At 34.3% G+C, this 13556-nt stretch overlaps 1 protein-coding gene across 10 annotated transcripts in view; it reads left to right on the top strand.

Moving 5' to 3' along the window:
- IMMP1L (inner mitochondrial membrane peptidase subunit 1) overlaps nt 1–13556 on the top strand; it is an 81774-nt gene that overhangs the window by 51234 nt on the left and 16984 nt on the right. For all 10 annotated transcript variants that reach the window (XM_045484864.1, XM_045484869.1, XM_045484868.1 and 7 more), the window contains 3 exons: nt 4151–4284; nt 5693–5781; nt 9736–9862. In XM_045484864.1, the coding sequence (XP_045340820.1) occupies nt 4180–4284; nt 5693–5781; nt 9736–9862 (321 nt within the window). In that variant the 5' untranslated portion in view covers nt 4151–4179. The remainder of the gene's footprint in view (nt 1–4150; nt 4285–5692; nt 5782–9735; nt 9863–13556) is intronic.

The raw sequence follows: 13556 nt of genomic DNA, 5'->3' as shown, positions 1-13556 counted from the left end.
TAGAATTTAGTGATTCATCACTTACATATAACATCTGGTGCTCATCCCAACAAGTGCCCTCTTCAATGCCCATCACCCTTTTAGCCCATCCCCCCACCTGAGTTGTTATTTTAACAAATGGTAGGTATATTGTATCACCAGGACACCTATGGAAAACAGCTGACACACTCAAAGTTGGATAATGTAAGGAAGGTTTATTTACAGAAACTAATTACAGAGGTGTGTGCAGGGTATGGGAGAATCACCATGGATAGCACAGGAACCAGCCATCAGTCAATCTGTTTTCATTCCTAAGCTCGAAGGGACTAGGTAAAGGAAGGGTCATAGGAACCTAGGAGAGAGATTACTGTATAGCAGACTGCCTTTGGAGATTCAGCGACCTTTGGTCCAAACATAGCCAGGCTGAGAAGAGTCCACAGGTAAGGAGGCAAGAAAAGACATAACTCTTCCTTCCTCTGACTTCCTACTGGAGTTCAGTTACTGGGTACAGGAGTGCCTTGATGTAGTTTATATAGGTCAGTTTTCCAAGGGCACATGGAAAAGGGTGGAGAGTAAATCTGAAGGGACAAGCAAAAGTTATCCAGAGCATGTATTCACTTACAGATACATAGACCTTTGAAATAACTATGTAAAGCAGAGATTTGGAACCTCTGTCTTAATCCTTTTTGCTAGAAAGGCTACTGAGTGCTAGCAGTGTGTGGCTTATTTGTGTTTTTTATGAATGCTACTTTCTGCTCTGAGATTACTCTTTAAAAAATCCATCAGCTCTTATTCTCAATTTCAATATTCCTCAACAGTGCTTTTCAGTGCACTTTTAAAATACAAGGCCACATAGTCTTTTATCCTCAGATTTCTCTCGAAATAGCTTCATCGCTCTTTTTCCCCTTAATAGACTAATAACCAAAGTAATTTTAGACACTTCAGGCTCCATTCTGTTGCTAATACCTATAGGGAAGAAACAGGGTCTGTTAACTTCTTTCTTTGGATCACTCTCATCTATTAATTTTATTATTTTATGAGATAGTTCCATTACAAACATTGTATTTGGAGTTGGGCATTGTCCGAGTCATAAAAAAGCCTTTATGGCCCCAATTACTTCTGAATGTGAGTTAATAACAAGCCTTCTCAGTGAATCAGAACCACTGTATAGCGTCTCAGTACTTTTGCGTATGTTTTTTAACCAAGTGGATTCTATTGCATAATCCAAATGATTTAAATTTTGGCAGATTGCTAAGTGATTTACCCTCTAATTTCATCTTTCACCTGTATTACCAATAGCTTTTTGGTAAGTGCCGTATGTTTCCTCTTGTTTAATAATACATCCCCTTTCTAATATCAGGTAGGCCCATTTTTATTTTCATTTTAAAATGTAATATACACTTCACTACTTTTAGGATTTTTTATCATAAATCAGATTTTCAGAGCTAAGCTACAGGATTTATCCCACTTTTCCCTAATCTTATATTTGGAGCAAAGTAGTGCTCAGACAACCTAATTAATTTTATAGACAAAATGTATTCTATTAGTATTTCATTTTTCCTCTTCATAGTCTGTTTGAATTAATAGAACTTCAGTCATAGAGTGTTTTTATCTTTAAATAGCACTTTTTATTTTTTGAACTCTAGAAATGGCTATTTTTTAAAGTGCATCAGTTATAACTGTAAGCCAGATTCCTTATTTCTCCTGATGGGAAGAGTTATTTTTCACATTACCTCAATGATTTAATGAGAAGACTTTTTAATATGTTACTGACAATTTCTTTCTTCAGTGAATATGGCATTTGCATGTCTCTCCATTAACCAAAAATCTCAGTGGTCTTCTGATAATCATTTTGAACGTTGTTAACTATTCTATAATGATGAAGATGTGAATGGTAGAGGAGATCGGATTCAAAATTCATTCATTAATTTCCTCAGATAAGTCTTCTGTTTACTGTCCTCTTTGGTAGGACCTGAGGATTCAGAGGTGAACAATACACAGTCACTACCCGCAGACATAAACAAATGTACTATAATAAGGGGAAAGATGTAAACAGTATAGTGTGGTAAGCATTATAATCAGTGTATGCCTAAGGAAGGTGAGTGACACAAAGCATGAGTTACATTTCTTGGGATGGTGCCAAGGAAAACTTGTTAGAGGAGGAGGCATGGTAAATGTTTAATAGGTGGATGAACACTAGTAAGTAATATAACACTAATAAAAGATACAGCCCTACGCTGTAGGCTATAAAATTCTATTATCTTATTTAAAGATAAGAAACTTGAAAATACAACTAATGTTAGGAGGTTATAGAGTATATAGAGTAGATTGCCAAGTGAACGATACAGTAACTAGCATACTAGCATTTATTGAAATACTCTGCTACAGACTACGTGTCTGATCACGTGTAATCACTAACTCTCTTAGACAGGTATTGATATAAAGTCTGCTTTATAGAGGCATAATAACCTCATGGAGGTCACACAACTAAAATATGGTAGAACCAGGATACAAATTCAAACAGATCAACTTTAGAAATAGTGCTCTCAGTGGTTTGTGTGTGTGTGTGTGTGTGTATGTGTGTGTGTGTATGTGTATAAAAAGGCCCATGGGAACCCTGAAGAGAAAGAAAATCTTGCCTGTTGAGAGCATTTGGAGAAGAGTTGCACATTAGATAGATGATGGATATCATGAAGAATACTCCAAGCATGGGTGTTGGCATAAATAAGTGTTTACTGGTAAAGTTTCCTTGAAGAACAGACCAGTATAATTGAGTAGTCAGGTCATGTAGGAGTATCAGGGAAGATCAGGTTAGAAACTGAGGACAGGGTGGGAGCCATCTGTCATGGATCCTGGAAATGAGTCTAAGTAATCTGTATTTCATCTGATAGAGAGCCATTGATGTTATGGGAGCAGGAGAGTAATACAGGAGTCAGTGTAACATAATTAAGTTCTTAACTCTATCATTTTCCATCTTTGTGATGTTGAGCATATAAGTTCTCTACACTTAGGCTCCCTTTTTTTATCTATAAAGTGATGATGATAATAATATCTACAGAGGTTAATTTGTAAATACTGTAGTAAGTATTGAGCAAATGTTACTTATATATTATTGATGTGTTTTAGTAAATTTAATCTGAGAGCAATGATTGTAGCCTAGGCCTAAACCATAGGCCATTAGTTAAGAAACAGTTGTAATAGGTAAATAGAAAGGAAGGGAAAGATACTAAGAATATTTTAGATGGATAATATTTTTAAATTTTTGTAGCTTTGGGATGCCTTGGTGGCTCATTCAGTTGGGTCTGATTTCAGCTCAGGTCATGATCTCATGGTTTGTGAGTTTGAGCCTTGTGTCGGGCTCTGTGCTGAAAAGTCAGAGCTTGGTGTTTGCTTCAGATTCTGTGTCTCCCTCTCTCTCTGCCTCTCCCTTGCTCGCACGCTGTCTCTCTCTCTCTCTCTCTCTCTCTCAAAAATAAACATTAAAAAAATTTTTTTTGTAGCTTAAAAAAATATATGGTCTTTATGTTTTTCATAGTATTCATGTGATCATTGTATCAGTAGTTAATAGCTGACAACTGAATATAACTTTATAATTTACAAAGCACTTTGGCATGTTATTGAATTCAATTCTCAGAACTGTCCTATGAGTTATTATTATTTCCAGGCCCAGAGTGGTTAAATAAGTCATTGAAGATCACACAAGTTAATGAAAATATCAGTGTGATACTTGTATTTCCATATACCTATTCTAGTGCTTTCTCTTTTATATCCTGTTAGGCAAGAACTGATACAGTGTAGCAGGTAACAATATGGAAACTGTTATTAGTACTTTGAAAGAGTTAATATTTTTTCTTAGGTATCTATCTTAACACGAAGAAAAGAAACAAAGCATGAAAGGAGACAAATTTAGAGTCTACTAGTTATCTAATTCATATATAAACCAGTGATATTATTTGAATATAATCTCTGTTCAGAAATAAAAGTATTAAGTGTCATAACTTGTCATTTAAAATAGCATTAGGACAAATGAAAATAAGCTCTTGCTTTTCTGCACCAAACTGTATTAGGTATTTACTACATTCTGACTGATTGTAAATATTTTACAATAGAACTATTTCTTAAGTGTTTTTAAATAGTATTGATCATGAAACTTTTTGAAATTTACCATCAGGCCAATGGTGGCAGAGTCTGCATAGAACTATGCTTCGTGGTGTTCTGGGAAAAACCTTTCGACTTGTTGGCTATACTATCCAGTATGGCTGTATAGCTCATTGTGCTTTTGAATATGTTGGTGGTGTTGTCATGGTAAGTTTTTACATACAAGAAAATAATAATTTTAAATATATACTTTTTTAATGAAGGAAAATGTGTTTTTTCTTTATTTTAATGGAAGTTATTTAATGGAAGTTATTTAATAAAATGGGACTATTAAAGCATAAAATCTTTCTAAATTTGGGGTTGTAAGAGAATGTTGGAATTGGCATTAATATAAAATTAAGTAACATTACTTCAAATAAGGTTCTGTATTCTGTTTCTGAGAGGGGCCCTACTAATAATCTAATAATAATAGTTTTTATCATTTATTGAATGCTACTTACTGTGTTCCAGTGATGTTTGAGGTTTTATATTTACTAACTCATTTAATCTTTTCTACTCTGTGAGATACTTATTAGATAGAAATCCATCGTACATAAGAAAAAACTGAGGCTCAGTAAGCTTAAGTAACTTGCTCCAAGTTCCATAGTTAATAAGTAGATTTGGAATCTACAAGTAGTACTTTGGAATCTACAAAACCCAGTGAGTGGGTGTTGTTGGTGGTATGTTGTTTTAACAGATTCACAGTCCTACAACCTCAAGTTTAGTTGGAGAAATGCAAATAAACATACTTAACTAGAAGTCCCCTCTTTGATTTTTTTAATTTACATTGGTACTTCCAGTGGGCTACAGAGGTAGCATATATAAACTTTCATTTTGTTCTTTGTTATTTCTGCCTCGGTAAAAAGTTTAGAGTAAAAAGTTTCATCTATGCATAAGTGAAGTCAATGGAGACTGGTGTATTTAGATATTTTAAGTGGCATTGATCATTTATTACCATTCTCAGGTATACATGAAGATTATTGTTTTAACTCCTACTAATAGACCATCTTTAAAGTGCATCTCATTATGCCACTATTTTTCAGTAGAAAATACAAATTGCAACCTCATCAAATGAGTAAGCTATTCTCTTAGAAGAGAACTCAAGGCATGAACGTTTTGAGAATAGTATGATACTACTTAATAAATTACCATCATAGGCACTGGGTATTTGATAATAGCAAGAAAGCAAATAAATCATTTATTCAACAAATATTTATTGACTATCAGCTTTATGCCAAAGCATGTTTTTGGTATTGATTATATAGCTTAGGAATGTGAGTGATAAAGTCCCTGACCTCATGGAGCTTACATTATACAGGATGGTCAAAATGGAAACATATGTTATTCACGTATTACAATGTTTTCTCACTCAGCCATTTTTAATATACTTACCTGTGTTTCCAGACTTGGTGGCCACTCTGTAGAGTTGAACTTACCTGGGAGGTGCCAACTTATGAATCATCAGCCAAGCTTGAAGAACATTTGTTTGAATTTCTTTCTTATAAGCCTGCTCAGATGATTTATGTTATATAAAAAAGGGTTTCCATTCAAATTAAAAAATTACCTCTCTTTTCAGTGTTCTGGACCATCAATGGAGCCTACAATCCAAAATTCAGATGTTGTCTTTGCAGAAAATCTTAGTCGACATTTCTATGGTATCCAAAGGTAAATTTCTGTCATAGATACATTAAAGTTATGGTGAAAACATGCATTCACATTGTGTCTTTTCTGCAGTTTCTTAACTTTATTTTTAAAAACTCTTCTGTAAATAACCAAATTAATGACCATCTAGTTAAAATTTTGATTCAAATATTTTCTCTCAGTTTGAGAAATTTAATAGTTTCTGTAAACATGCAGTCTTCTGGGTCACTGTTCCTTGCATTAGTGGCTAAAATAGAATAGCAGCCCATTTTATAATGTACAGTCAAGCCCACTTTACTTTTTTGGGGGGAGAGAGGGCCCTGCAGTGTTTTGAGTGAAGAACCTAGGGACTTAGGAACTACATTACATATACAAACCAATGATTGCTTTTTAAATATTTGAAATAATCCTGAATTTCTTTTGATGACTGTTTTATTCTTCATAGCTTATGATGAGCACTTGATGATTCTTCGACTATAGCACTGTATATACCTGGGAACCAGGAATCTCATCTAGTATGAGTCTCCTGGTTAATTAGGTTGAAAAACTCCTTGACAAATACTGTTTCCCACTAAATTTATAAAAACCCAATTCTGAGTGGTGTTTCCAGTCCTATGATACTGTTTATTCTGCTTAACTACGTATTATTCCTTCTGAATGAATGTCAAGTATTAGTAATTTAATGTATTTTCTTTTTTCTTTTTAATTTTTATTTTTGAGAGAGAGAGAAAGAGAGTGCAAGTGGGGAGGGGCAGAGAGAGAGAGGGAAACACAGAATGTAAAGCAGGCTCCAGGCTCTGAGCTGTCAGCACAGAGGCCAACACGGGGCTTGAACTCATGAACCATGAGATCATGACCTGACCCAAAGTTGGACGCTCAACTGACTGAGCTACCCAGGTGCCCCCAGTAATTTAATGTATTTTCTAAAGGGCACTTCTCTGATTCCCTAAAATTTTGGGTTCATTAGTTTTTCACAATTATTAAAAAATAAATACTAGCTTTTCTTCTCCATAAACTACAAATTTGACTCATTTGAGTTGTTATTTAGCTTATGGCATAAGAAGGTTTAAGCACTCCTCTTTCATTGTTGGCCTTTTCTATAATCTGTTTCACATTACTGAAAAATCATCAAGAATAAGTGTAAAAAGTATTCTTTACATTTACTGATCTTTTACCATCTTAGATTCTGTACAGAACTTGAAGTTATCTCTTGGTCAAGCTCTATACTCTACTATGGTGTCTAGGTTAAATTCTCCTTCACATCTTTTACTCATAACAACTTTAAGATACCAAATTGATAGATATGGGGTTATAAAATAAGACTTGCATTACAGGGGTTGTGTTCTAGCTTTCTTTCCTTTTTACCTTATATCCAAAGCACTTCATACAGTCTTTGGATTAATTAGAGACCTAGCATCACTGTAGCATGAAGATAAACTGCTGTTTTACATGCTAATGAGATGATTTTACTCTCCTAGTCCTTGAGCATCTTTAACAAGAAGCTGAACTTGTTGGCTAAATAGATTTTGAATGAATAGCTCAATATTATCTTTTTTTTAATAGATACTCTTTGCATTCAGATGGGTAATACAAATAACTACATTCAGTAAGTTAATTAAGATTCTTTGGAGGTTTCATTTTGTATTCTATTCATTCAAGAGGCCCATTAGGTTAAAGGGCAGCTCAAAATCTGGCATTTATATGAGATATACCAAATAACTTTTACAACCAAGGGAGTTGGTTGGTAACTTCAACTTTAAAAATATTACTCTCCTGAGTATTCTGCGCCTACAGCACAGAACTCTGAGATTTTAGGGGAATCTCGGACACTTGGCAAGAGATCCTTCAGCTAGCTGCCTGTTTCTAAAGCTAGAATAGCCATCCATTTAGGCAAAATAAAAGTCTGCATAACTAGTATTTAAAGCACATGAATCTCTTTTCAGTTAAATGCACAGAACACTCATATTTATAATAATCACAGTCTCTTATTACTATTTATTCTTTCACCAAATAGTTAATGAGCACCTAACTTATAACATATGCAGTATATTATAGAGAATGTTAAGATGAATAAAATATTGGTCTTTTTCAAAAGCTTACAATTTAGTAGGTTAATCAGGATGTTTATAACTATAAATGTGAAAGGAAAATTTAAACCTTACTTCTGTTAAGTTCCTTTAAACAGCCTATTTGAAAGAGTTGAGAATCCAAGGAAAAACTATTTTGTAGTTTGTAAGCTCTATAGTTAGACCACGAAAAGTATAATCTGCATTAATATTGGTTTCTGTAAAAACACCTTGACTGAATTATGATTTTTATGTTGCCATTCAAGTACAGAATTTAAGGGTCATATTGATTATTTTTTTTAAAACGTAAACTGAATAAAACATCCACAGAAAACATTTTATTTCCCCAAAGCTAGCCAAAATCACCTTTGTTTAGTATGTTACAATCTTTGCAAACTTATTCATCTGAAAGTTCCATTGGTATGGTTCCAGTTGGTTGAAAAGAGACTAGTTTTTCCCATTTCAGAGAAAGGGCTGCCTTATATTACCTGCAAATTATAGAATTTAATGTTTTATTTTTATTTATTTTTTGAGAGAGAGAGAGTACAAGGGTGGGGAGGGGGCAGAGGGAGAGATAAAGAATCTTAAGCAGGCTCCATACTCAGCGTGGGGCCTGACGCAAGGCTCAATCTTGTGACCCTGGGATTATGACCTGAGCTGAAATCAGGAGTTGGATGCTTGACTGACTGAGCCATCCAGGCGCCTCTAGAATTTAGTATTTTAATAGCTTTCAACTCCAAGAAATTATTGTTCCAGTGAATACTATTACTGTAAAATTTCTGATGAAGAAGGCGTCTTTTATAACCTTACATAAGAATCCTTCCTGTATATTCATTCCTCTTTGATTTGGTTATTTAAGACAATTATGTCTTACTTCCCAAACTAAACTTTATTTTTGTTAGCTAATGATTCCAGTGTAATTAATCAGAATTTCATTTTTGACTTGGCTACCAAAAAGTTTAGAACTCATATTAATACTTATGTATATAACAATAACTAGGTTTCTGATTTGACTATCATCTTCCCTTTATTTTTATAGCTTTTGCTATTTTGATATGTGCACCTTTTATTATAACTAACATCAAATTATTTCCGCAACTGTGTACAAACAATAAGTAAATATATTAAATCCTTTCAAATATGTGAGTTAGTCAACAGAATTCACTTACTACTAATTTTTTGCAGAAAGAGAATTGTGTTCTGTTTGGTTGGGGTGTTAGCCTTATTTTGTCTCCTTCCTCCATTTTGTCTCCTTCATTTCCACTTTTAAAGATCTTTCATATTTTTCTAACATATATTGTTATTTCTTCCATGAATCGTGCCTTTGATAAGTAATCATACCCATATTGGTTATATATGTTTGGTACTCCAATTTATTTTTTGTAGTATGTGTTTGGGCAGCTTTTAGCATTTTATTTGGTTGTATCTTCTGATATTATCCCTCAAAAATAAGTCTGACTATACTGTAAATTATCTGGGTTGTTTATATATATTGTAATTCTTCAGTTCTTTGAGCTCTAGGGAAATATTTCTGCTATTTCTATATTTTTATGTGCTCTAGAGTCAATACTACCGGCTGGGCAGTAAAATTAATGTAGTTAATTTGGTGATACTTACGTGGAATTGCTTTTATATAGTTTTGGTTCTAAAAATTTGGATATGGAAGTAATATATAGTAGGTACAGTGCAAGGAGGTAATTCTTACGGAATTACCAGAAATTTTAAAATCTTCTAATAGCTTCCACTACTCTTGTTGTATTCTGACCCATAAAACAATCACAAAGCTGGTAAATGTATGAGAGGGTCAGTATGTGAGAGGATAAACAGTGTTGGCTTTAAGTTGTAAGGGTCCGTCCATGTGTTTATGCTTAATAAATAACACTGACCTTTCTTTGACTTTTTTTCCCCTCAGAGGTGACATTGTGATTGCAAAAAGCCCAAGTGATCCAAAATCAAACATTTGTAAAAGAGTAATTGGTTTGGAAGGAGACAAAATCCTCACCAATAGTCCATCAGATTTCTTTAAAAGCCATAGTTATGTAAGTAACATTTTAATTATGTTATTCATTGATTAGCATTAACTGAACACACTGACAAAAGAAAATAACTTTTTTTTTCAAATTTTGAATATAAGTTAAAATGCTGCATTCAGTAGAATTTAAATATGTTTGTATCAAGGGACGCCTGGGTGGCTCAGTTGGTTGAACATCTGACTTTGGCTCAGATCATGATCTCATGGTTCATGGTTTCAAGCTCTGCATTGGGCACTCTGCTGTCAGCAAAGAGCCCCCTCCGGTTCCTCTGTACCCCTCTCTCTCTGCCCCTCCCCCATGTGCACTCTCTCTCAAAAATAAGCAAACATTTTAAAAAATATATGTATTAAGAACAACTTGGCCATTATATTTTATATATTTTAGTTCCCTTTAAAGCCCTACATAAATACCTCAATAATAATTGTTGCAGGCATGATTCACCAATGATTGTTAAAATATTGGGCAAAAGTTTGAGAAAAATAACTTATTTGCATAGTCTCAAAGTATCTCCTTCAAGACATTTATTACAAAGGGACAAATAGTAGCTCGAAAAGGGGAAACTGGAAGGCACCACTTAATTGAGTGATCAAGGTTAACTTCACCAATAAAAGGGCATATCAACATCATGTAGTTCCTGAAGTGAAGCACTGAGAAGGGCACATCACTTTTGTGGTATTTTTGCAGAAGAAAGTGTAACCTCTGTCTAATCATGAGAAAGCATCAGACAAACCCTGAGTGTCATTCTGCAACATAACTGACTAATACTCTTAAAAAACGTCAAAGTCATGGGACACCTGGGTGGCTCAGTCGGTTAAGCATCCGACTTTGGCTCAGGTCATGATCTCACGGTTCGTTGGTTGAAGCCCGCGTTGGGCTCTATGCTGACAGCTCAGAGCCTGGAGCCTGCTTCAGATTCTGTGTCTCCCTTTCTCTCTGCCCCTCCCCTGCTCATGCTCTCTCTCCCTCAAAAATAAATAAATAGACGTTTAAAATATATATATATATATATATATATATATATAAATGTCAAAGTCATGAAAGACAAGAATTGTCATCGATTGGAGAAGACAAAGGAGAAATCCCAGCTAAATCGCATCTAGGATCCTGGCTTAGAAAATTTTTCCACTGACTTGTTAGTGGCAAGTCTGGTAAAATCAAAGTCTGTAGTTTAGTCTTTTTAAATCTGATTTAAATTTTTAGAATAGAAATTGTATATGCCTTAGTCTAATCAACTTGATTATCCAGTTAGAAAAAGAGAGCAAGAGCAGCAGAATGGAAGAGTGAGGAGCAGGTGTAATGTTAGCTCCTCTCACCAATCACCCAGCTGCTGTGACAGAGCTTATGGCAGGGGAGGGTGGTCTTTTCTTTACTGAACATGTGTTTTCTTACTTTAGTGTTATAACTTAATTTTTTACTTTCTTAAAAATACTCTGTGTCACCCTCAAATTATTGATGTAGCTGGTACAGCTGTTGACTAACTTTACTGTTAACTATCTTCATTCCCAATATAAAAAAATAATTAAGAGTTAAATTGTCTTGGTCATTGTGTATTTATTTTTAACTATAATAGCCTTTGATTGCCTTGTAAGTTTGATCAGTAGATTATTAAATCTATTATTTATGTACCACCCATAATGCACTATGATTCAGCAGTGCAAATGTTTTTGATGTTTATTACCACAATGCTAAACATACTAGTAATTGTTAGCTGATAGTAATAATAATGTTGAAGATGATAGCATATTATCAGATAACCTATTTTTTTCTATGACCTTCATCATGGACTTGGTATCCTTTTATACTTCATTTAAAAATGTCAGAATTTTGCATAATGTTTCATCTTCATATGAGTGTTAACATTTCATAAACATTCTAGTCACCTTTAAGTTGTTTTAGCAACAAGAATATAGTTGAGACCAGAAATAATTTTGCCAGTAGACAGAAGAACAAAACATATACATGATGGCATCTACTCTCTGTGTACTTAAACATCATACAATTGTTGGTGTTTTCTTCTTAAGAGTTATTAGAGGAAGAACATCAGGGGATTAGATCGTTGCTAAGTAATCTGAGCAAATAATCAGAGCACTGTAAGATGTAAATTTTTTGAATATTCTGTATAAGGAAATACATTCATCGAATTTTTATTGTCTATGAATCGATAAATTAGAGGGCGCTGCCATATTGTTCTAGGTATATTTTGTTCACTTTGGTTTGACATTTATAAGTGACAGACATAATTGTAGTACTATTAGCTAACACTTGTTATGTATTTACTCTGTACCAGATACTGTTGAAACTCTTTACAAGGCTTAATTTATTTAATCAACCAAACAGCAACCCAATAAGATAGGTAGTAGTAGTATTTGACAGATGAGAAAACTGGACAACAGGGAGGTTAAATAGATTGCCCAGTTTCAAACAGTGAGAGACAGTTGGAATTCAAACACATCCCCTGGCTGCATCCAAAATTGTACTCCTTACCATGCTACTACTACTTCTCCCAAAATATCTTCTACTGATTATTATTATACTCTTATCTCATCAAATTGTACTTCCCTTAAATGTATTTGTCTTCAATATTTTTTTTAAAAAAGAGGACTATTTTTGATCAGGGGCAATATTGGTCCTGAAAGAGAAGCCACTGATTTTTTTTTTTTTTAATCTTTTTTTTTTTTTTTTTAATGGTTATTTATTTTTGAGAGACAGAGTGCAAGTGGGAGACACAGAATCCGAAGCAGGCTCCAGGCTTCGAGCAGTCAGCACAGAGCCCATCGCGGGGCTCAAATTCACAGACAGTGAGATCATGACCGGAGCTGAAGCAGGATACTTAACTGACTGAGCCACCCAGACGCCCCCGCCACTGATTTTTTTGAAGGCTTCCCTGCCTCCACCAGTTTTTCTAAGCTGGGCTTTTCAAGCAAGTAGAATTGTATAGTTATTACAGAACCACTTTAGCAAATGTGTTCCATTAATCAAGGTGATTTATAACAAAAATTCATCCAAGTTTGGAGCACTCTAAAGAGATATCCAAACCTTTGCAGGATCTCCCCCTCTAGAGTGTTCCTTTTTTAGCTATCTCTGTGGCACACTGGTGCTGTATATTATGAGATCGGTTTCTTTCCCTTACCTATGTAACCTCTTAGAAAAATCATTGTTGTTTATGATGAAGACATTTCTATTCAGATCTTGATTGAGTTGCTTGGTAAAGATGATGAATATTAAATATGTTGTGAATTCCAGGCAATAAAAAAAAAAAAAAAAATTCTCCTAAGTAGGTGCTTCAGAAAGCAAAACACCAAAATTGTCATTTGGAACCTACAACTTAGAGTTTAGCATATGAAAGAAATAGCATTGTTCGTAAGTTGGCAAAAACGAATATAAACAGATCATTGGTTAAGTGATGTGGAACCATTTTATTCATTCCAGAGTTCTAAAAGTCCATGTGGCAGCAACACTTACAAACCATGATTTATTTTTTTGCATTAAGCTTTTGGAAACTGAGCAGTCCCTATCAGGTACTGTTGGAGTGGGTTTTGCTCATTTCAGTGGTGTTGAGGCCAAAAATGCTTTTCTTGGGTTATGGGCTGAGCATTGGCTACTAGGATATGAGCTTAATTTGTGACTTTGAAAAGAAACATATTATACTCAGCTCAAACATTCTTGAATAACTTGCCTTTCCATACTACAGGAATTCCTG

This window comes from Leopardus geoffroyi, chromosome D1, assembly GCF_018350155.1.
Source record: "Leopardus geoffroyi isolate Oge1 chromosome D1, O.geoffroyi_Oge1_pat1.0, whole genome shotgun sequence".
Taxonomy (NCBI): Eukaryota; Metazoa; Chordata; class Mammalia; order Carnivora; family Felidae; genus Leopardus; species Leopardus geoffroyi.
This window is presented reverse-complemented; position numbering and strand designations above follow the sequence as displayed.